Source organism: Peromyscus maniculatus, chromosome 5, assembly GCF_049852395.1.
Source record: "Peromyscus maniculatus bairdii isolate BWxNUB_F1_BW_parent chromosome 5, HU_Pman_BW_mat_3.1, whole genome shotgun sequence".
Classification (NCBI taxonomy): Eukaryota; Metazoa; Chordata; class Mammalia; order Rodentia; family Cricetidae; genus Peromyscus; species Peromyscus maniculatus.
In genome coordinates this window covers 135,079,519-135,100,560 of record NC_134856.1, presented here as the reverse complement: position 1 = coordinate 135,100,560, position 21,042 = coordinate 135,079,519, and the positions used below count along the sequence as shown (strand labels likewise).

At 48.5% G+C, this 21,042-nt stretch overlaps 1 protein-coding gene across 3 annotated transcripts in view; it reads right to left on the bottom strand.

Annotated features, from left to right (window-relative positions):
• Positions 1–5,803: 5,803 nt before the first annotated feature.
• The window catches only part of Hrh2 (histamine receptor H2), a 52,408-nt gene continuing 37,169 nt past the window's right edge, over positions 5,804–21,042 (bottom strand). For 2 of the 3 annotated variants that reach the window (XM_006976833.4, XM_015995750.3), the window contains exon 3: positions 5,804–8,944. In XM_006976833.4, coding sequence (XP_006976895.2) covers positions 8,752–8,944 — 193 coding nt within the window. In that variant the 3' untranslated portion in view covers positions 5,804–8,751. Of the gene's footprint in view, positions 8,945–19,159; positions 19,305–21,042 lie in introns of all 3 variants that reach the window. The other variant, XR_013051660.1, reaches the window with a different exon arrangement.

Below are 21,042 nucleotides of genomic sequence, written 5' to 3'. Positions count from 1 at the left end.
TCATCCCTTTTCTCAGCCTTATGCCAGTGAACGTGGGTGGTCCCCTTAGGTGTCTGAGTCTGCCAGGGGTGTGTCTGATATGTCCTTGTGAAGGAGCGATGCAGAAGGATGGGAAGTGATGAGCTATTTTGGTTTGACTGTTCATCACTCCATCTCAGTTCCACATGAAGAATGGATTTGTTTGCTCAGTCTGTGGACTGCCCATGGACTTGCTTTTGTTATTAATATATTTGCTCAGAACCTTGAGATGTGCACCTGCTTCTGGGGTTGTTTTTTTGCATCCCGCCATTTTCATGACAATATACTTGGATGGACCCGTAGGTCCTAGAAGAGACTGAGAGACACCTGGAGGGAAGTTAGACTATGCCTTCTCAGTTGGTCAGGCCTTCAGACTCAGGGGCTAATTCGGTGTTTACTGTCATAGCTGCAAATTTGGGGATGCTTGTTACACAGCATTGCTAGGCCACCACTAGCTGCTATAACCTGTCATGGCTGTGTGTCTTTAGTAGGGCCAGCTTCCTTTAAAGAGGTCTGGGAGGAAGGCAGGACTTAGAGGTCATGAGAAGCCCAGGGAAAGTCCAAGGGGGCCTGTGAGTATTTCTTTTCTCTAAATTTTCTCTACTGTTCTGGGAATTGACTTGTTCTACCTTCTAAGGAATAAGGAAGCCAGAGGGCTTTCCCTTAAACACAGGTGCTCTGGGCAGCTGGGGCAGCTCAGAACCTCTCTGCTGGTGCTGGTACAACTAAGAATGAACCACACTTCTTTGGAGGCACCGTGACAACATGTGACTGCCTACCCACAATCCACGTGTACGCACAGACACTCCAGAGTTTGTAAACAACTGAGGCCTGATGCACTGAGTCCATCTAACTCAGAAATACCCTCCTCACCTGACCAGCCAGTGTGCTGCAGAGTGCTGGCTGCCCACCCTGGTGATCCAGTGGCTGCCCACCCTGGTGATCCAGTGGCTGCCCACCCTGGTGATCCAGTGGCTGCCCACCCTGGTGATCCAGTGGCTGCCCACCCTGGTGATCCAGTGGCTGCCCACCCTGGTGATCCAGTGGCTGCCCACCCTGGTGATCCAGTGGCTGCCCACCCTGGTGATCCAGTGGCTGCCCACCCTGGTGATCCGATGACTGCAGAGTGCTGGCTGCCCACCCTGGTGATCTGATGACTGCAGAGTGCTGGCTGCCCACCCTGGTGATCCAGTGGCTGCCCACCCTGGTGATCCAGTGGCTGCAGAGTGCTGGCTGCCCACCCTGGTGATCCAGTGGCTGCCCACCCTGGTGATCCGGTGGCTGAGTAGGAACTGCAGCCCACTGCTTCCACCCAGTATCACCAGAAGGGATCCCATTGCATCTGTCTAACCTGGGGAAAGATGGCAGTTCCGTCTACGCCATATGTGTCACCCTCACATCAACACAAAGAAATCCTATGTGGAGCCATAGTAAGCCAGGGGCTCTCTGTGTCTTCTGGTGAATGCGCATTGCAGCTCCAACAAGGAAACACTGACAGATTATCAGCATCCCATTGCTTAAACATAAAAAGCATTACCAGTGACTCAATGTCGGTGACTAGGGAGACAGACTCATAAACTAGGGGACAAGCTCCTGTGGCTAAAAATAATGAGGGAGACCTTTGTGACACTGTTATGATTGAAACTTGAAGATGTAGTGTTGAATTCATGTCCTTACAGATGCTGCAACTTTAGTGCTAAAAAAGAAAAAAATCAAATTTAATTAAACTCTGTGCAGCCGTCTGAGACTGTCGCTTCATCAAAAAATATCAGGGAAAAAGGTGAGGGTGGGGTGTGCCAAATGAACTCCATTTTTCTTTATCATACTATAATGTTTTAGTTTGCATGTCCTTTTTATTTTTGTTTGTAATTGAAATAGAATAACTTTACTTTCCCCTCCCTTTCTTCCTTCCAGCCCCAAGTCTCCCCCAACTCTCCAGTTAACAGCTTCTTTTACTTTGATTACTATTACCTAATATATAAATATATGTATGTATGTGTGTGTATGCACATAAAGACATAAATACAACCTGCTGAGTCTGTTTTTGTTGGTGGTGTGTATATAGTTTTAACCAATGAGGGGGTTCATCCTTGGAAGAGGCTAGTTCTTTTTTTTCCCAGAAGCCATTAATTTCCTATAGTTCTTTGTTTAGGAGTAGGACACTATGAAAGTTTGCTATGGTGAGACTCTGAGATTTCTCCCTTCCCATGTTGATACGTCCACTGACATTGCCATTTCCCCCATCTTGTTTATATAGCCATTTCTGTTTTCAAAAGACTATCTCTGTAATTACTTATGACTTAAAAATAAATTCAGATAATAAATCAGAAAAGACATAGACTGTTGACAAGCAGGCCTGAGCTGTGACCTCAGCTGTACTGTTCACTGGGGTTGTTCACTCGGTCATGTTTCCCTCTTCTGGCCCCATTTTGTGGGCGCTAACTGACTGCTGTCTCCTAGAGATTGCCACTGGAAGAACAAGCCTGGGTGTGGGAAAGGGCTTGAGGATGTCAGCTGAAAATGATGGATAGGTTCATCCGGAAGCCACAGAACCCAAAAGGCAAGTCCTTTGGGGACACTTTCTTTGGGAGTCATGCCAGGTGTATGGTGCACATGAGAGTTTTAACAAAGCCCCAGGGAGCGAGGCCCTGGTGTGCCAGACCAGCTTCTGAGGACAGCAGCATGGCCGGATGTGAGAAGCCCACTGTGTCCCGTGACCTTGAACAGGGAGATTGGGGACATGACATTGACATCTGCAATGGCCTCTAAAATTGAATTATAAGTCCCTTAGGGCTGGCAATGGGGTGAAGGGAGCTCTTTCCAGCCACCCAGCAAGCGACTAGTGAGGGCTGATGAATTCTTACTGTAACCCTTAAAATGCTGGTAGGAGATGTATGTCTATGGCGGTCATTTCCTGCTTGAATGACCTATGCAAACCGCCCAAGCACATTAAGCTCCCATTCTTTATCTATGTGCTGATTAGCCGTCTCCAATACTGGTCCTGAGGACCACAGCCAGCTAGGTGAGTGAAAATGGACTTCTGGGTACTCTGAAAGGTTTGAATTGCCTACCAGCTCAGTTGAGGTAGGATTCTAAACTGATTCCCTGGGTCTGGGCTCCTCAGCAGTTCCCTAACATCCAACATGTACTTGAAATCCAGACTGGACTTTGATAGTACCTGGTTCTGTTGGGCCAGGAGCATTACCCTTAAAAAAAATCTCAGTGGCTGGGTCCGCATCCTCCCACCTGGTGTACGTATAGCACCTGCCTCCTGGTCTTGATGTGCCTGCTAGTCCCTGTATGCCTTATTCCTTCCCTGATTCCTCCGTCTCCCTGGAGGGTGGGGAGCGCACGCTCAAATGCATCCTCATCTTTGTGTCCCAGCACATAGCTGGAGGTCAAAAGAGAGTGGGCATCGTAAAGTGGGAGGATAATTACAGTCAGGGGAGGCTGAGTCAGGGAGAGCTGGAGTTGAGGGTCAGCTTGGGCTACAAAGTGAGGTCTGGACCAGCCCGGGCTATATAGCGATACCTCATTTCAATTTAAAGCAAAAACATGTTACTCTTCATCTTGATGGACTGTGGGATCCCCCTGTTCCCTGCCTCTGCTCCAAGAACCCTGATCTGGTTTCCCAACTGAAATATCAATGCTCCATTCCTTAACTATTTCGGCCCTTTCTTGCTTAATACTTTTCAAAGGCCTCTCTCTCCTTAGGTATAGGGTGAGGAGGAGCCTGAGGCAGCCAGGCAGAGGCTCAGCCCCAGCTGCCCATGAGGGCAGCTCAAGAGCCGATCCCCACATTGCTTCAGCCAGCCTGGGGGACTTGCTGCCTTCCTGTCCCCCACCTTGGCTCACTTACCAGTCTGCTTGTCATCCAGTTCCTGCTGGTGGAATCCAAGCCCAAGCCTACAGACCATGACCCCAAAACAGGGGCTCCGGGCTCCGGCCGTGGCTGGTTTTCTATCCAGTGCCCTGGTATTTACCACACTCATGGCTTTAATGGAGGAGAGAGCAATTCCCTCAAGAACTGACCAATGCCAGCTACAGACTCACTTCCTGCATTCACCTTTCCAAGCCTTTAGCACGGCTTTGACCTTCTCTCCTGACATATCAAAGGCTGTTTCTGTAAGCGTTGAGTTACCAGCTTTTCTCTGGTTCTTTTGAAAGTTCATCAAGGTGTATCTTCATGGTTTCTTCTGGGGGGGGCAAAGTTCAGAATTCTATGACCTCCAGCTTCCTGCCTCCTATCCCAGGGCCCCTTCCCCAGCTGATGCTCAATTACCCAATCATGTCCTCCACTCCAACTCCCTCCCTCCCTCCCTTCCTCCCTCCCTCCCTCCCTCCCTCCCTCCCTCCCTCCCTCCCTCCCTCTCTCCCTCTCTTCCTTCTTCCCTTCTCTGTAGCCTTCCATCGGGTCCTCTGGTATTGAGCTTTTCACAACATTTATAAATTTTCTCTTGCCCTTATCCCTTGCCTGCCCTTACACTCACTGTGGGCCTCTCCCCTTGATTCACACACATTTCCACTCTGAAGATGTCTTCTTCTCCTGCATAATGAATCTCAGCCTCTGACAAGTTTGAAAATCTCCTTCACAAGCACACTTGCCAAGTGCCTGCTGCACACTTGGACCACCAGGTGAGCAGGAAATGCTGGCCACAAGTCAGCAACAAATAGAGATGTCAGATCATGGAGTGATTGGATGGCGTCTCCCCAGGCTTTTACCAGAATCTTAGCATGTAGCCTTAAAGCAGTTCCCTCATCCATGGTTTGGCTTTCCATGGCTTCTGACATGTAGAGGAAGTTCAGCTATTTGGAGAAATGTCTTTCTTTTTGTTTTGTTTTTACTCATTGTGTGTGTGTGTGTGTGTGTGTGTGTGTGTGTGTTGTGCATGTGTGCGGGTCTGTGTCTTTGTGTGTGTGTGTGTGAATGTAAGTGTGCAGGTATGTGTATGTGTGTGTGCATGTGTGTGAGTGTACAGGTATGTGTGTGTGTGTGTGTGTGTGTGTGTGTGTGTGCGTGTGTGCATGTGTGTGAGTGTGTATGTGTGCATGCTCATGCAACCAGAGCAGGCTATCACGTATCTTCCTTTATTGTTTTCGACTTATTATCTTAAGTCAGGGTTTTTCTTTTCTTTCTTTCTTTTTTTGAAATGGTTTATTTATTTTATGTTCATTGGCATTTTGCCAGCTTGTATGTCTGTGTGAGGGTGTCAGATTCCTTGGAATTTGGAGTTACAGACAGTTATGGACTGCTGTGTGGGTGCTGGGAATTGAACCTGGGTCCTCTGGAAGAGCAGTCAGCGCTCTTAACTCCTGAGTCATCTCTCCAGCCCTGAGTCAGGCTTTTTCACTGAACCTGAAGCTGGTTTTTGGCTCAGGTGGTCAGTGAGCCTTCAGGATCTTTCTATCTCTTCCTCGTAATGCCGGAATTATAGGCATATACAACTGTGCCTATCCCTTTAAGATTGGTGCCGAAGACTTGAACTCAGACCCTCATATGTGGAGGGTAAGTGTTCTCCCATCTCCTTGGCCCCAACTCAACTTTTAAGGCAATTTCCAATTTATCTTTTCCCCCAGTATTTTATCATGACTTTCCCCCTTCTAAATCAAGATACCACATGATAAAGTTTGGGAGTATTTCCTTGTCAGGGAGGGAGGGAGGGTGCAGTGGGTATTCAGTTCACCCATGCCCTAGGGGCTGGTATCCCAAGGCCATAGGTGGAACAAATAGAGGGGGGAGAAGGGAGAGGGAGAGAGGGTGGAGGGAGGGAGATATCAAGGCAGCTTTGCTTTGACAGCTTTATTGGAACATGGTAACACAGAGCATGGATTTGAAGTCCCACCGCAGCTGTTCCTCTCTAGGTATCACGTACCCCATTTCTGCTTCCCGAGAGGCTGCAGAAAGCCCCCATCTACAGGAACCCTGTGAAGTGGCAGGCTGTCCCTGGGCATTGTGGTCTTGAGCCCTGATTGTCTCTGTGATTGGGCAGGTCCCTTTGCACCCGAGGTCTCACGCCTCCAGTTACTCAGGCTGTGACTTAAGAGACTCACCTGCCATAGACTCCTGAGGAGACATCGAGATAGGTCTCTTGGACTTTCAGAGGGAATTTGACAGAGATTCAGTGGTCATCTCTGGGGGTCATCGGGCCAAATGATGGCTTGAAGTTTATTGTCAGGCTAGCTCTTAAAAGAGTATGTGAACCATTCTTTGTACATTCATCTGACAAGCTTTTCATTAAGCTTCTGAGTATGAACACTCTTCCAGGTGCCCGGCAGGAAAACATCAACAGAAGGAACTCATGTGTAGGGAGTAAGATGGTATCTAAGAAACCACAGCCAACTGCTGCATTATAACCTCTACAGCCTCTAAAGAAAGCACCACAGTGTGTGGCAAGGAAGAATCCCTCAAGGAAACGGTATTCTAGATGAGTTTCTCATGATGTTGATGTGTCCAGAAGGCAAAAGAGCATTTCGGGTCATGGAACTAGCACTCTGTGTGCCTTGGTTGCTAGAAATAGTAGATCTAAATAAAACTGTAAAGCAAATAGGGGAGGAATTAAGAGAGGACGGTGCAGGGAGAGCTGGAGGGACATGGAAGCTGACCAAGCCGGGCCAGTGGGCCATCCTCAAGAAGGCTCTATCCTGTAGGTGACACAGTAGGGCATGCATTTTCACAGCCCGCCAAGGCTGTTGTGTGGAGAGCTGACTGGGGGAAGGGTAGGGTGGTGGCAGAGAGTGCAGGAAAGAGATCTAAGCAGCTTGTCCAGCTGTCTTGTTGGAGACTTCAGCAGCTGGGGCAGGTGGACCAGGGAAGATGAAGATTACCAGTTGAATGGTGGATATGTGTTGGGGCGAAGACTCTAGAGTGTCCACCATGAGAAGCAAGGCGAAAGGAGGGGCCGAGGCTGACCTTAGCTTTTGAAGCTCAGGATGTGTTCTTTGCCTGAGAAGTGGGACTTTAGAGAAGCAGGTGAGGGAGACGTTGGAGAGTGTGGTTGTGGACGTGTTAAAGGTGAGGTACCTTTGAAGTATCCAGGTGGAGGTGAAGCATGGCCTGATGCCTTACCTACAGCTGTAAATCAGTAAATCCTTATGTCTTGTGTCTAAATGTAGATGAGGTCCCAAAGGGAGGGCCAGAGTGATAAGTCTCAGCACTGAGCCCTAGAGAGCAGCCATATCTGATGGTTGTGTGGAAGATAATGAGTCACAAAGAGGGATAAAAAGTTAAGGGTGGATTTGATGAGGTATAGGAGAGGGTCTTGGAAACCAAGGAAGCATGGGTATCAGGAGAGGTTGAGGTTAAGGAAGGGCAACACCACTGAGCTCTCACCAACTCCACCTCCTTGAGTCTCTTCAGTAGTTCTCTACAGAAAGGGAGCTTGTCTATTTGCACAGAGGAGTAAAGAGCAGCTCGGAATGCCCAGGTCATGTAGCCAGCAGAAGGCAGCGCTGGGTTGACCCACGCATTTGCACCCTTTGCATTTCCCCAACTTTCACCTGTCCTTCCCTGGGACCCGTAGACACACTTGTCCTCCAAGTCCACTGCACACCACTTCTTGTTTATAACAAGCACCATCAGTGGCTGTATCTCAGCACGGAGGGCTTCCTGGAGGGCTGTGATTTTCTAGAGGAGGGTTAGCTGAGTTGAGAAACTATCTTGACTTTTCTTCTGAGTGGCAGTGTAGTATAGTTTTAAGAACATGAACATAAGCCTGGATTTTCATCCATCTATCCACCCACCCATAATCCATCATCCATCATCCATCCATCCATCCATCCATCCATCCATCCATCCATCCACCCATCATCCATCATCCATCCATCCATCCATCTGTCCATCCACCCATCATCCATCATCCATTCATCCATCCATCCATCCACCCACCCATCATCCATCATCCATCCATCCATCCATCCATCCATCCATCCATCCACCCATCATCCATCATCCATCCATCCATCCATCCATCCATCCATCCATCCATCCATCCATCTACCCATCATCCATCCATCCATCCATCTACCCATCATCCATCATCCATCCATCCATCCATCCATCCATCCATCCATCCATCCATCTGTCCATCCATCCATCCATTTTTTCACACATCCACCCACTCACCAAGTACTTTCTGAGTACCTCTATCCCAGGCACGTTTTCTAGCTGAGTGGCCTTAGGTACACTTCACACTTCTCTGACTCTCAGTTTCTATCTCTGTAACATCTGGACAGTAATGCTTATCCTAAGCACATAATATATAAATTATGAGGGCCCATGTAGGCAAAGTACTTAGCACCCAGTTAGGTGTTTATGGAGAGCAATTTCTTTCCTCTTCCTTCCCCCCTATTCCCTTCTCTTCTTTTCTGCTCATAATGAGATCCCATAAGGGAGTGAGACCAGTGCTTTATAGTAACATCCTTTGCCCTGCTCAGCAGATGTACATGTTTTCTACAGAAGCACACCCATACATGCATGTGTGTACATCTATGTCCGCTGCCTCTGCTCATGACTCCTAGGGCCAGCACCAATGTGAGCTTTGAAACCAAGGAATTCAGCATAAATAAGCCAAAGCACCTGTCTGAAGTCTGCTCACAGGGAAGCTGGTTGTGTATTCTGTGAGCCCCCAGGCTCAGGCTGAACTTTGTCCTCAGTGGTCTGGGGGCTTGGTCCACAGGGGCTCCAGAAAGGAGATCCAGGTAATATAGGCAGGATCTTGGTGTTCTGGGCAGGATCTAGACAGCCTCACAGGGCAATGCCCTCATTCCTTCCTGTGATGGTGTCCTTTCTGTCTTCTCCGACAGTGGCTCTCCTGACTGCTCCTCCGAGGGGCCTTCTGGGTGTTGCTGGAGAAAATGAAGCCCCCATAGGCTCTTACAGCAGCTTAGAAGGTTATTGGAGCATGTGGTGTAGGACAGCGCTGGTTTCCTGCAGAGATACAAGCGCAGGTTAGAGTTGGGGTGGTGTCAGCTTGACATACACATGGGAAGGGAACCCTCAGCTGAGGAAATGCCTCCATCAGATTGGCCTGTGAGCATGTCAGTGGGGGTTTTCCTTGATTGTTGTTTGCTGTAAGAGGATGCAGCCCACCGTGGGTGGTACCATCCCTAGGCAGGAGGGCATGGGCTTTGTTAGAAAGCTAGCCGAGCAAGCCAGAGTGAGCAAGCCATTCAAGCTCCTGTCTTGAGTTCCTGCCTTGGCTTTCCACCATGATGGACTGTCATCTGTAAGCTAAAATGAACCATTTTCTCCCCAAGTTGCTTTTGGTTATAGATATCCGCCCCCCAGCAACAGAAAGCAGGGTAGTAGAGCAGGTAGTCAATGAGACAAGCCCATGGGGCCAAGGATGAGCCTCTCTGCTGCACTTTCACTAAGCCTGGACCTGGAATAAGAGGTGTGGGATGGCAGGGATTCTCTTCCCTGCCTAGAGCAGTTCGTGGGCAGCAGCAAGGAGGATCATTCAGGAGCCTTGCCTTCAAATCCCAGCTCTGCTTCTGCATGCTGCATTGGCATGGTTGTTCTGATCCTCTGGACCTCTTATGGAGCTACTCATAGCTACGTTCTCCAACTCTGGTAAGAACTCGTTGTTAGAAAACACACCTGAACAAATGCCTTATGCAGGAGGGGCCCAGGTAATGTGTGCTATGTTTGTATCTTTTTAAAAGTCTTGCAGTGTGGGGATGGAGCCCAGAGACGTTTCATGCCTGTCTGGCATGAGCTGGGGAAGTCTGGGAAAACACCAAAGTTTTGCTGCCATCCAGTGGGGTAATCAGACTCACCGCTCCTCCTTCCAACAGAGGGAAGGGAAGAACGCTGTATTTCCTGCGCGCTTCCGCCTGTCACAGGGTGGCTGGGGCTGTGGATGCCTGACTTTGCAAGGCCCCATGAACAAAGACACAGCTGGTCCCCAGCCTCCTCCTAAGCGTGGCACTCTGGCCGAGATCCTGCTGGGAACCCCCAGGTGGCCCTGTCTCTCTCTCCTAGCACACTGCACCTCTAACTGGACAGCAAGGTCATGCCTGTGGCATTTTGGAGGTTATTGTTACCACGTGAGCAATGTACATATTTGGCCAAGCTAGCAAGGAGGTATCTGCCCTTGGAAGAACATTCCAGGGGTTCTGAGAGAGCACTTCTTGCTGAAATTACTAGAGAAGCAACCTCAAGCCGAGGGTAACTAGCTTTTGTCCTCTATGGAGCCTTGTAATTAATTACCCAAGAAATGCTGCTTGGAAAACATTACATGTTCACAGTAAAATGCCAAACATAGAGAACAAAAAGGACACAAATAAACAACTCAAATAAACCCCTCCTCCAGCAAGTCTTTCTGTTACACAGTTCAGTTATTAGATATTTTTGAATGAAATACATCAATCATCCAAACAGATTCTATTTAAAGTGCCTATACATGATTTAAAGAATGTTTAAATTAAGAACTCTAACTCACCAGCACCTGATTCACTTCAGCAAATATTTCTTTTTTTCTCTGCCTACATTTTTTTTATGTAGATGTACTATGTTTTATGATTGTTTTTCTCTGCGGCTGACATTTTTGCTCTTGCCTTGTTACCCTGAGACAGGTCTCTCACTGAACTTGAAGTACAACCTTTTGGGTAGGCTGGCTGGCTCGCAAGCTCTGGAGACCCACTTGTCTCCACCCCTCCAGGCTGGGGTTATAAGCACATGTGACCATGCCTGGCTTTTTAATAAGGGTTCTGAGGATTTGAACTGAGGTACAGCAAGAGTTCTTACCCACTGAGCAAATCTCTTAGCCCCTGTTTTCCTTAATTTTAATAGCCACATTTATCTATTTCCCCTTCTGGGTTTGTTTATGAAATCCTTGACATCTCAAGGTCATCAAAGTATCCCATATCTGGAATTGACTTTTGTGTGTCACATGACACCCAATATTATTTCCCATGTTCCTTCCTGACCCCTCTCATTCCCATTTTTTAAGCAAATGATTTTTCTACCTATCTGTGTGTGAGTTTCTCCACCTGGTCCTTGTTTCCCTTCTGGTGGACATGTTATTATTTGGTGGACATATTATTCCAATGTTATTATCGTTCTTAATTTCAGAAAAATCTGTGAAAACGTCCATCTCCATTCTTTAGCCATTGACTTGTTTGTTTTGATAAGTTTTACCAGAATTCTCCAAAGAACTACTTTTGGGTTTGCTCTTCTTCTTTTGATTAAGGCTTTGTCTTTTGCTTTACCCATGTCTACTCTGTTGTTATTTGCTTTATTGTGTTGATCTTCTTAACTTTATAAATTGGACATTTAGTTCCTAAACTCAAACTCATGTTTTAGGCTCTAAGTGTTTACATCTGCATTTCTCTTTGAGGGCCACCTTCAGGAACACTGTATGCTTTATTATCTTTTCACTGTTGGACAGCTTAAAGGTTTTCTTCTCTTCATCCCACAATCTACTAAGGAATGTGCTTGCAGGCTGGTAAAGATTTCTTTTGCTGTTATTTAATTTTGTCATAGTTAGAGGAATGCTCTATGAGCTGTAGCCCTGGCTAGCCTGGATCTTGCTATACAGCGCTGGCTGGCCTTGAACTCACAGAGATCCACCTGCCTCTGCCTCTGGGACTAAGGGTGTGTGCCACCACACCCAGCTCTAGTCATATGTTTGAGAGGAATGTGTTCTGTCTTTGTTGGGAAGAAGTGCTTATCAGTTTATTACACTTTCTATTGTGTTTACAAAACATTACACCCTGAGTTTTAAATGTGGATAATACATTATACATTTTATATTCTATTATAATTATTTGTTAATTTCTCACAACATTACATGTTTTTAAAGAGAGGCCCTTTGGTACATCTAAGTTTAAAAGTATCTTTCTGGGAGATTAACCCTCATCAAAATATGATGGTCATATTTATCTTTAATAATATCTTCTACTCAGTTTATTTATATGATATTAATAAAGCTAGCTAGATTTCTTTTTGTTAGTATTAGTATATGGTATCTGATATATATGTTCTTCCTTATACTATCAATATTTTTGTTTCATATATGTTGAATCTGTTTATTATAAAAATATTTGTTTTAAAAAATCAAATTTGACCATCTTTTTTCCTTTTTTTTTTTTTTTTTTTTTTTTTGGTTTTTCAAGACAGGGTTTCTCTGTGTAGCTTTGGAGCCTGTCCTGGAACTCACTTTGTAGACCAGGCTGGTCTTGAACTCACAGAGATTTGCCTGGCTCTGTCTCCTGAGTGCTGGGATTAAAGGTATGTGCCATCACCGCGCTGCTCAGCTTCCTTCCTTCTTTTAAAAAGTGCTTATTATTATTATCGTATGTGTGTGTGATGTGTGGGGTGTACAAATGCCGTGGCATGCTTGTAGCAGTCAGAGGACAACTTCATGGAGTCAGTTCTCTCCTTCCACCTTTATATGGTGTCTTATTAGGGTTTCTGTTGCTGTGAAGAGACGCCATGACCATGGCAACTCTTATAAAGGAAAACATTTAATTGGGTGGCTTACAGTTTCAGAGGTTCAGTCCATTATCATCACGGTTGGGAGTATGGCAGTGTGTGCAGGCAGACATGGTGCTGGCTACATCCTGATCAGAAGGCATCAAGAAATGGACTGTCTCACTGGGTGTGGCTTGAGCATAGCCCACTCCCACAGTGACACACTTCCTCCAACACGGCCACATCCACTCCAACAAAGCCACACCTTCTAAGAGTGCCACTCCCTTTGGGGGCCATTTTCCTTCAAACCCCCACATGTGGCTTCTGGGGATCGTACAGCAGGCTCAGTGGAGCCACTTCACACACACTTCTGTTGAGACAGTGTCTTACCACATAGCCCAGGCAGGCCTTGGATCCACTCCTCGGCCTCAAGTGCTGGGACTGTGGGTGTGTGAGGCCATGCCTGACTCTTCATGTTTTTTAATGGTTAATTTACCCTATTGGCCATCGAGAAACATTTTTTGTTTCTCTCATCTTGCTTCACATTTTACGTTTGTTCTGCCCTGTTTATATGTCCCCCATCTTTTCTTGCTTTGTTTTAAATTGCCCTTTTTCTTCATTCTCTTACCATGTGTCATGTGGATTTCTACCTTCTGTTTTAAAATAAGGCTTTCCAAGCATTTTGACAAACATGTGTAACTGTGAGAAGTCCAGCAGCCTAGGCCATCATCCACACGGAGCCATGCTGGGGTTCCCACACTGTGCAGACTAGATCCTCTGTTTGCAGACACTAGCGGGCTTTGCATTCTCAAGCCCTCTCACAGCCCCATGGCCCATTCTGCTTTGAGCCCCAACACTTGGAGCAAAAGGATGTTAGTGGGCTCCAAGACAGAACAGAGAGGGGCGGGTGTCATCGTGACACCTGCCTTCCACCTTCTCGCTGTCTCCTCCGGAAACTTTAGCTCTTCCTGGAGCCCCCCCCCCCCCCCTGCCCTGCCTGCCCGTGTGGAAGAGGTGGAGCTGACCTCTTCCCTTTGCTTTGGCTTCTTCCCTGCCTTCATGACAATTGGTTTCAAGGCAGCAGAACCAAGACCCAGTTCAGTCAGTGAAACGTAATCCTGAAATTTTCGCTGCAGCAGTCAGGTGGGGAGCCACTTCTCTGTTGGGTCCTCCAAAACGACAGTAAGACAGGAGCTTGGGGATGTTGCAGGTCATGTGGGGAGAGGGTGAGAGCGAAGCCTGTTGACAGCGAGAAGCTGAGCTGAGAACTGATGAAAGACCAGTTCTTGATGACCTTCAACATTGGTTCTAGCCATGCTCAAGCTACCCTTGACCTCGCAGTTCTGTGAGTCAGTTACCACCCAAAATCCACCCCTTTTCACTGAATTTCTGCTACTAGTGCTTACCAGTGTCCAGACTAAGAATATTCCCAAATAAATGTTATTTGAATCAGCGTCTTTCAACCGAAGGCGTTAGAATATATTCAGTACCTGTGGTCAGAACCCAGCATCAAGGCTCCCTCGTGAGATGCCTCCCTCACTTCCTCTGCAGGCCCCAGGTTTCCCTCTGTGATAATAGTAATAGCAACATCCCAGGACACCAGCATAGGGCCCTCTTCCATCGCCCTCTGCTGCCTGCAGGGCAGATGGCCAGGCAGAGCCACTGACCGCTCCTCCTGTGCCTGTAACTCTGCATGTTTTCCCTAACTCTTGACATGCCCTTCATTCTTTTCCACCTCCATGGTGATGGGGCTGGAAGCAAGGCCGCTGAGCACTGTTCCTGGCCCATCATTTCCTCTTTGATGACAGTTTCTACTCCTGTTTCAAGGCTGTCCAGCTGTCACCTCCTTGCTGTCTCTGAGTTCTCCTGGAGTTATCGACTCCCTCATGTTTCTGCATTTGTTTCCTTGAGCTAGCCGCTGGATTGCTTCTCTGTCTCCCAGACTAAACTAAGAATGGCATAATAGCATGTGCTGGATTTTCCTTTCTTTTTACATTTGAAAAATGACATATATTTATTTGTGTGTGCTGCGTGTGTGTGTGTGTGTGTGTGTGTGTGTGTGTGTGTGTGTGTGTTGCGTGTGCCATACTGCCTATGTGGAAGTCAGGGGACAGCTGTATCAGTTGGTTTGCTCCTTCTATGATGTGGGACCCAGGGATCAAACTCAGATTGTCAGCTTGGCAGCAAGCACCTTATTTCTCCGAGCCATCTCCCCTGGCCTGTTCTTTCATCTTCTATTCCTTGTCTGTCGTCAGAGTGGGTGCTCATGTGCGTGGACCGACAAATGAATGTTTTAGTCAATCTCAGACAGTGACTCACCTGTCTTCTGACTTGCTCAGTTTAGACAGGTAGGTGTTGGAACGCCCCATCTGGTTGACTCTGGAGTCCTCACCTGCTTGCTGTCTACGTCACCTCTCACAGCTTGTCTGCAAGAGCCTCGTGAGCAGGAACCCCAGCAGACAGTGGCAGGTGAGGAGTATGTATGCACGAGTGTGCGTGTGTGCGTGTGTGCGTGTGTGCATGCGCGCGCGTGTGCGTGCAGGTGGGTATATGTGTTTGTGGGGTGTGGAGGGGTGCTGCTGCTGCTGCCATTTCAGCAGATATTTGAGCAATAGCTCTGTCCTTGGGTAAAGATGGAAGAACCGGAAGAAGGGTTCCTGTGTTCTGTTTGATCAGCGCTTGAGTTTGATCCCTGGGACTCACATGGTAGAAGGAGAGAACTAATTCCCACAGGTTGTCCTCTGACTTCCACATGTGTGCCATGGTACACACACACACAGACACACAGACACACACACATAGACAGACACACAGAAACACACACACACAGACACACACAGACACATACACAGACACACACACAGACACACACACAGACACACACACAGACACACACACAGACACATACAGAGACACACAGACACACAGACACACAGACACACACACAGACACACACACAGACACACACAGACACACACACAGACACAGACACACAGACACACACACACACACACACACACACACACACACACACACACACAGTTAATGTGATTTTAAAAACCCACAGAAAACGATTGACAAGAAGCAGTGCTGTCTGAGTCTGTCGCTGGCTGCTGCACCCTCTTCTGCATCACTACCACAGTGGCAGGTACTACAAGGCAAGGGGCGAGTTTTCACAGACCATGAAACTGAGGCTCCGGGTAGGTGGAGATGGCCCAAGTATTCTCATCAGAGGTCAGTTTGAACCCATGCCGTCTGACTCCAAACGTACCTCTTTCCTATGAGGACGTGTTGTTCCCTGGGAGGCGGACTGCATGCATGAGATAGAATGGTACCCAGAGACAAGAAGATGGTTTGGGCTGGGTAACCAACCTCCAGTACATGAGTGACAGCACACACAGATTGACAGCTGAGGGACAGAGCGAGAACAATGTGCAGACCTTGGAGTGAGCAGAAAGCAAGAGGGCATGAGCTTAGAAGAGTGCATTCCTGTGTGGTTGGGTATGCACACACACGTGCATGTCCAGAGCCTGGGAGTGTGTGCCTGGGAGTGAGAAGCAGGTCTGTCATAGCCATTTCTTTCTCTGAGGTGTGAGGAGAGAGTGGCATTGGTTTTTGCCTGGTACAATAGATGGGAATGCAGCAGCACCTCCAAAGGTTTGGGGACATGGGGCTGAGGGAACAGCATGAGCTGGGGCTTGTGCTTTGAGGACTGGAGAGGGGGAAAATCTGCTGGAGAAGAAGCGGGAAGATGCAGAGGAGACAAAGAACCAGGAAGATGCAGAGGATACAATGGCATCCTTTGCCACAGTGGGATGGTCCTGACTGAGGTATGATCTATAGGCACTGGGAGCTGCTAAGGCATTGGAGCAGAGGGGTTAGTTAATTGTTTAACATTCCTGGGGTGCTCACTGGCATAGTTCCCCGTGGCCTAGTCTGGCCCTTCCCCAGGACTCTGTGTGGGGGCTGTGAGTGTGTCAGAGGAGGGGGGGTAGGGAACTTGCCTCTCTGTTGTCTGCATCTTGACTGTCCCCCAAATGTCCATGGCTTGATGGTCAGCCAGGTATGCTAGTGGGGTATATGTATCGGGGTGGGGTGGGGTGGGGTGGGGAGTGAGCCTTTGAAAGGAGGGGCTTAGTGGAGGGAAGTTTGGCCATTGGTAGCAAGCTCTTGAAGGGCAAATTTAGCCCAGCCGCCTCCTCTTTCTCTCTGCCTCCCAGCCATGATGAGGTGAGCTGTTTGCTCTCCAATCTTCTCTGATAGACTGGCGGCCTCAGCCAGCTTACCTCACATTGAGACACGTGAACCCAAGAAGAACCTCTCTTGTGAAGTTGCTATCTCAGCTATTCTATGTCATTGAGAGAAGGCTGACTAATATTCCCCCTGTCAAGAAACAGTCCCCCACCACTGGGAGGGTGCAGGGAAGAGGGTCTAGGCAGCTTTCACAACTGTCCTCTCTAAAGGTGAAGTATATGATCCCACACTCATTGAGTCTGTGCTGGGTGTTTGGGCCGGGGCTCTCTCAGCAGCCTGTTGGGTGAGTACCTGCTTGGGTATCTAGAGATGGAGGTCTAGCCGAGGACGTGGAGCTGTTGAGTACAGAGATGGAGGCACAACACACCACTAGATCCAAACTCTGGGCACTGGGCAGACGGGAACCACTTACTGAGCAGTTACACACACCAGACCTTGCTCTGGGCATTTTGTGTACTCAGTCATTTCTCACACTAATGCTGGAGATGGATTACTGTGGTTTCCTTACAGAGGCGCTACAAAGGTCCAGACAAGTCGGGACACTTGCCTAAGGTGACGCAGGCAGCAGGTGGTGCTGGGTGTGCTATAGCACGAGACGGTGCTTGAAGGACAGACGAAGGTATGGAGAGCCCCGCTTCCGCTTCAGCCCTTCCCTGTCTCTTTGTCGCCCTGGTGTTAGACTGCTGAGCAAAAGCCTGTGAGAATCTCCAAGACCTCCCTTCACTTTTCAACTCCCAGGTGGGGAAGAGGACGTGTGGATCACATTATCTGGAAGATGAGGGCCTGGAACCCAAGGACTCAAAGCAAATAAAGGATGCAGCCCCGGGAGCCCAGCTGCGCCTCACTCCATGCCATGCTCTCCTTGGGACGCATGAAGCAGAGCTGGGACCAGGAGCTACACGGTTCCATTCTCTGGAATGTGGGTCTCACTCAGGCCTCCCTAGTCCTAGCCTTTTGTTCTCCTTGTCTAGTTGTTCAAACTAATCCTCTCCTGAAATTGGATCTTAAAAAATTAGTGTGTGTGTGTGTGTGTGTGTGTCTGTGTGTCTGTGTGTGTCTGTGTGTGTGTATGAGAGAGCATGCACATGTGTATGCCATGGTGCACATGTGGAAACCAGAGGACAACTTGCAAGAGTCAGCTCTCTGTACCATGTGGATCCTGGGGATTAAATCAGGTCATCTGCCTTGGTGGGACATGGCTTTACTCATGGAGCCATGCCACCAGCCCCAGGATTGCTTATCTAAGATAAAGGAGATCTGGAACTGCCCCCCACCCACGCTTATGAAAAAGACCCTGGAGTATCTGATGCAGCTCTGGAAGTTCACGTGCTTGGATCATCTTACCCCAAGGAGGCAGGAAAGCGACAAGCTGCTGTGGGATGTTCTGTATGTCAAATGTGTTGCTCTGATTGGTCAATAAATAAAACACTGATTGACCAGTAGCCAGGCAGGAAGTATAGGCAGGACAAGGAGAGAGGAGAATTCTGGGAAATGGAAGGCTGAGTCAGAGAGAGACGCTGCCAGCCGCCACCATGGAAAGTGAGATATAAGGTACTGGTAAGCCACGAGCCACGTGGCAACTTATAGGTCAATAGAAATGGGTTAATCTAAGATATAAGAACTAGATAACAAGAAGCCTGCCACGGCCATACAGTTTGTAAGCAATATAAGTCTCTGTGTGTTTACTTGGTTGGGTCTGAGCAGCTGTGGGACTGGTGGGTGAGAGAGATTTGTTTTGACTGTGGGCCAGGCAGGACCAGGAAAACTCCAGCTACAGCATGCCTGCTCCATCAACAGGGAACTAAAGCTTGGTGAAGTCCCTCATGTGACTCAGCTCTGGGGTTGTGAAGCCTGGGCCCAGCTTTGTACTGGGCCCTAATTTGCTCTCCAGTGTCTCAATGGTGTCAGCCTTGAAGTTAGGACAGAGGTTTTCCTTTACATGGCTCCTCCTCAGCTCCCTCAGAGAATTCTTTCTCCTTCCCCTGTTCCCACAGCCATCTTTATAGGCCAGTGGTCTTTCTTCTTGTTTGGTCTTTACGCTCTGCTCTGGTCAGCTGACCACACAGTCACAGGACATTTCCAGTATCCTATTGCAGATGTGGCCTTGAGGAAGTGATACCCTCAGATGTGGCTAGTGTCAGGGAGGCCCATATAGCTTGTCCTGAAGACAAAGAAAGTGGAACAAACTGCCTAAAATATCCCTTTCCTCTGGCCCAGAACTCTGTTTCTAGAAACTCAGTTTCTAGGAAAAGTCTGAAAGGAAACTGGGTGTTCTCTGTTTGAGGATATTCGTCATGGAGTTGCTCACAACATCAAACAGACACCAGAGCCTGTGAATAGGACTGATTCTTGACATGCCCAGAAGAGCTTAGCAGCTGGCCAGCTGTTACCCAGGCTCAACATTCCACTTGTACCTGCTTAGAGGTGTCACAGGACTGATCTAGAAGGGCCCAGACAGCCTGGGGAACTTACCCCAGAGGCTGGAGGTGGGGTGAGTCCTGTAGTGACTGCCTTCATCGTCCAGAGTCACTGGGGTCACAGATGGACGTGACAGAGTTGTCTGACACTGGACACTTAAGGTTTTCCTTCATCTGTGAAATCGTGGTCTGTCTGCTCCCTGTGCAGAAGGAGAGGAAGACTCTTATCCCAGGGGGTACCTAGGCATGTGCTGACACCCAGCGGGAGGTGCTGACACCGTCAGTCCACTTTTCAGAGGGAGGCAGTTGTAGAGAAAGTAAGTGATGCCCAGGTCAGCTGGCCGCCCCCTGAGAGGCAGCTCCTAGGAGGTGTTGGGCCTCGGATGGCCAGCTTCATAGATAGGGATTGGGAGTGAGCTTGCCAAAGTGAGAATCAGAGCAAACATCAGCAGCCATGAGAGAGGGGGTAGGGGGAGAGAGTGAGGGGGGGGGAGAGAGAGAGAGAGAGAGAGAGAGAGAGAGAGAGAGAGAGAGAGAGAGAGAGCGCTTGGAGGCTAGTCTTCACAGGGCAGTGCAAAAAGACTCATCTTCCCACTGAGATTTGGGGACCACACCTGGACATGGAGAGGAAGGCTGTGCAGGGTTGCCACTTCCGGAGTCCATGGCACTAAGAATGAGGATTCTCTGACTTTCAGCTGTAGATTCTATTTGGACAAAGATGAACATTCCCTCCAAGAGGAGAAGGGTGGCTCAGAAGGTCATAAAACTTGCAAGGAATTTTTCCCCTGAGCTTATGCAACAGTGAACAGTCACTTTGGAGAAGGAGACCCTTGGGTTGCAGCCACTTGCAAGTTATACCAAAAGCTGCAGTGGATTAGAGTCTGAGTGCTCTCACTCAAGCTGGGGTATGCTTTTCAGGGATACGGCTGTCTGAATTGCACATGCTCCTGTGACCCCAAGAAATTCACCAGCCTGCCTGGCAGGACCTGGGTGGACTTGTCTCTGGCCTGTTTTTGCCCTTCATCTGGGACAAATTGGAACTAATATAGTCAGGGACTTCCTTGCCACCCATCTGGAATGCCAGCCAGTGGGTGATGATGGTGAGTGGGTGGTCTTCCAACACAGGACTGCATCTTATGTGGGCTGTAATGCGGTTTGCCCTGTGCCCTGCGGCTTTGGCATGGGTCACATCAGGACAAGACGACCTACTGGAGGTTATGTGACAATATTTGCTACTCCAGTGCTCATTACAGGCCCCATTCACTCCTTATCTCTAGGCAGGGAGGACACACTCACCCCCACCCCCACCGCCAGTGAGGGGGTTCTCAGATGTAGACACCCTGCAATGTTATCCTGTCCTGGCTCCCAGTGTTCTGCTATAAACAGCTTCTGTGTTACATAAATACCAGTGTCACCCCAAGGCCAAGGCCCCTGGGGCTCCCTGCTGTTTCTGCAGGGGCAGAACCTGCTCTTTTAAAGGTGAGGAAATTGAGTCTCAGAGAAGGATGTGACCTTCTCAGGGTCACAGTTGCAGACCCTCCTACAGAAAAGGCAGAGGCACCGAAGCCAGGCAGCCTCTTCCGGAGATCTTGCTGCAGAGCCGCCTTGTGCCCAGCCGATGCCCGCACCTGGCCCTGCGCTGGCACTTGTAGCTAATCATGACAAGAACAAATTTTGCTGCACTCCCTCTACACGCTAAGTGATTCATTAGTATGAAAACCGTATTCTTCATTGTCGCTGCCAGAGATTCTTGACACATCACAGTTGGGGTTGTGGGCATAATTTCACTCCCTTGTGAAGCATTTTTATGTAGTTATTGTTGGAAGAGTCCCCTGTGACTAATCCAAGTTCCCAGCTTTCAGATGAAGGCTCAGGAGCCCACTTGAGTAACTCATCAGTGGCCTGAGACAAATCCACCGAAGCCCCAAACTTTTCAGC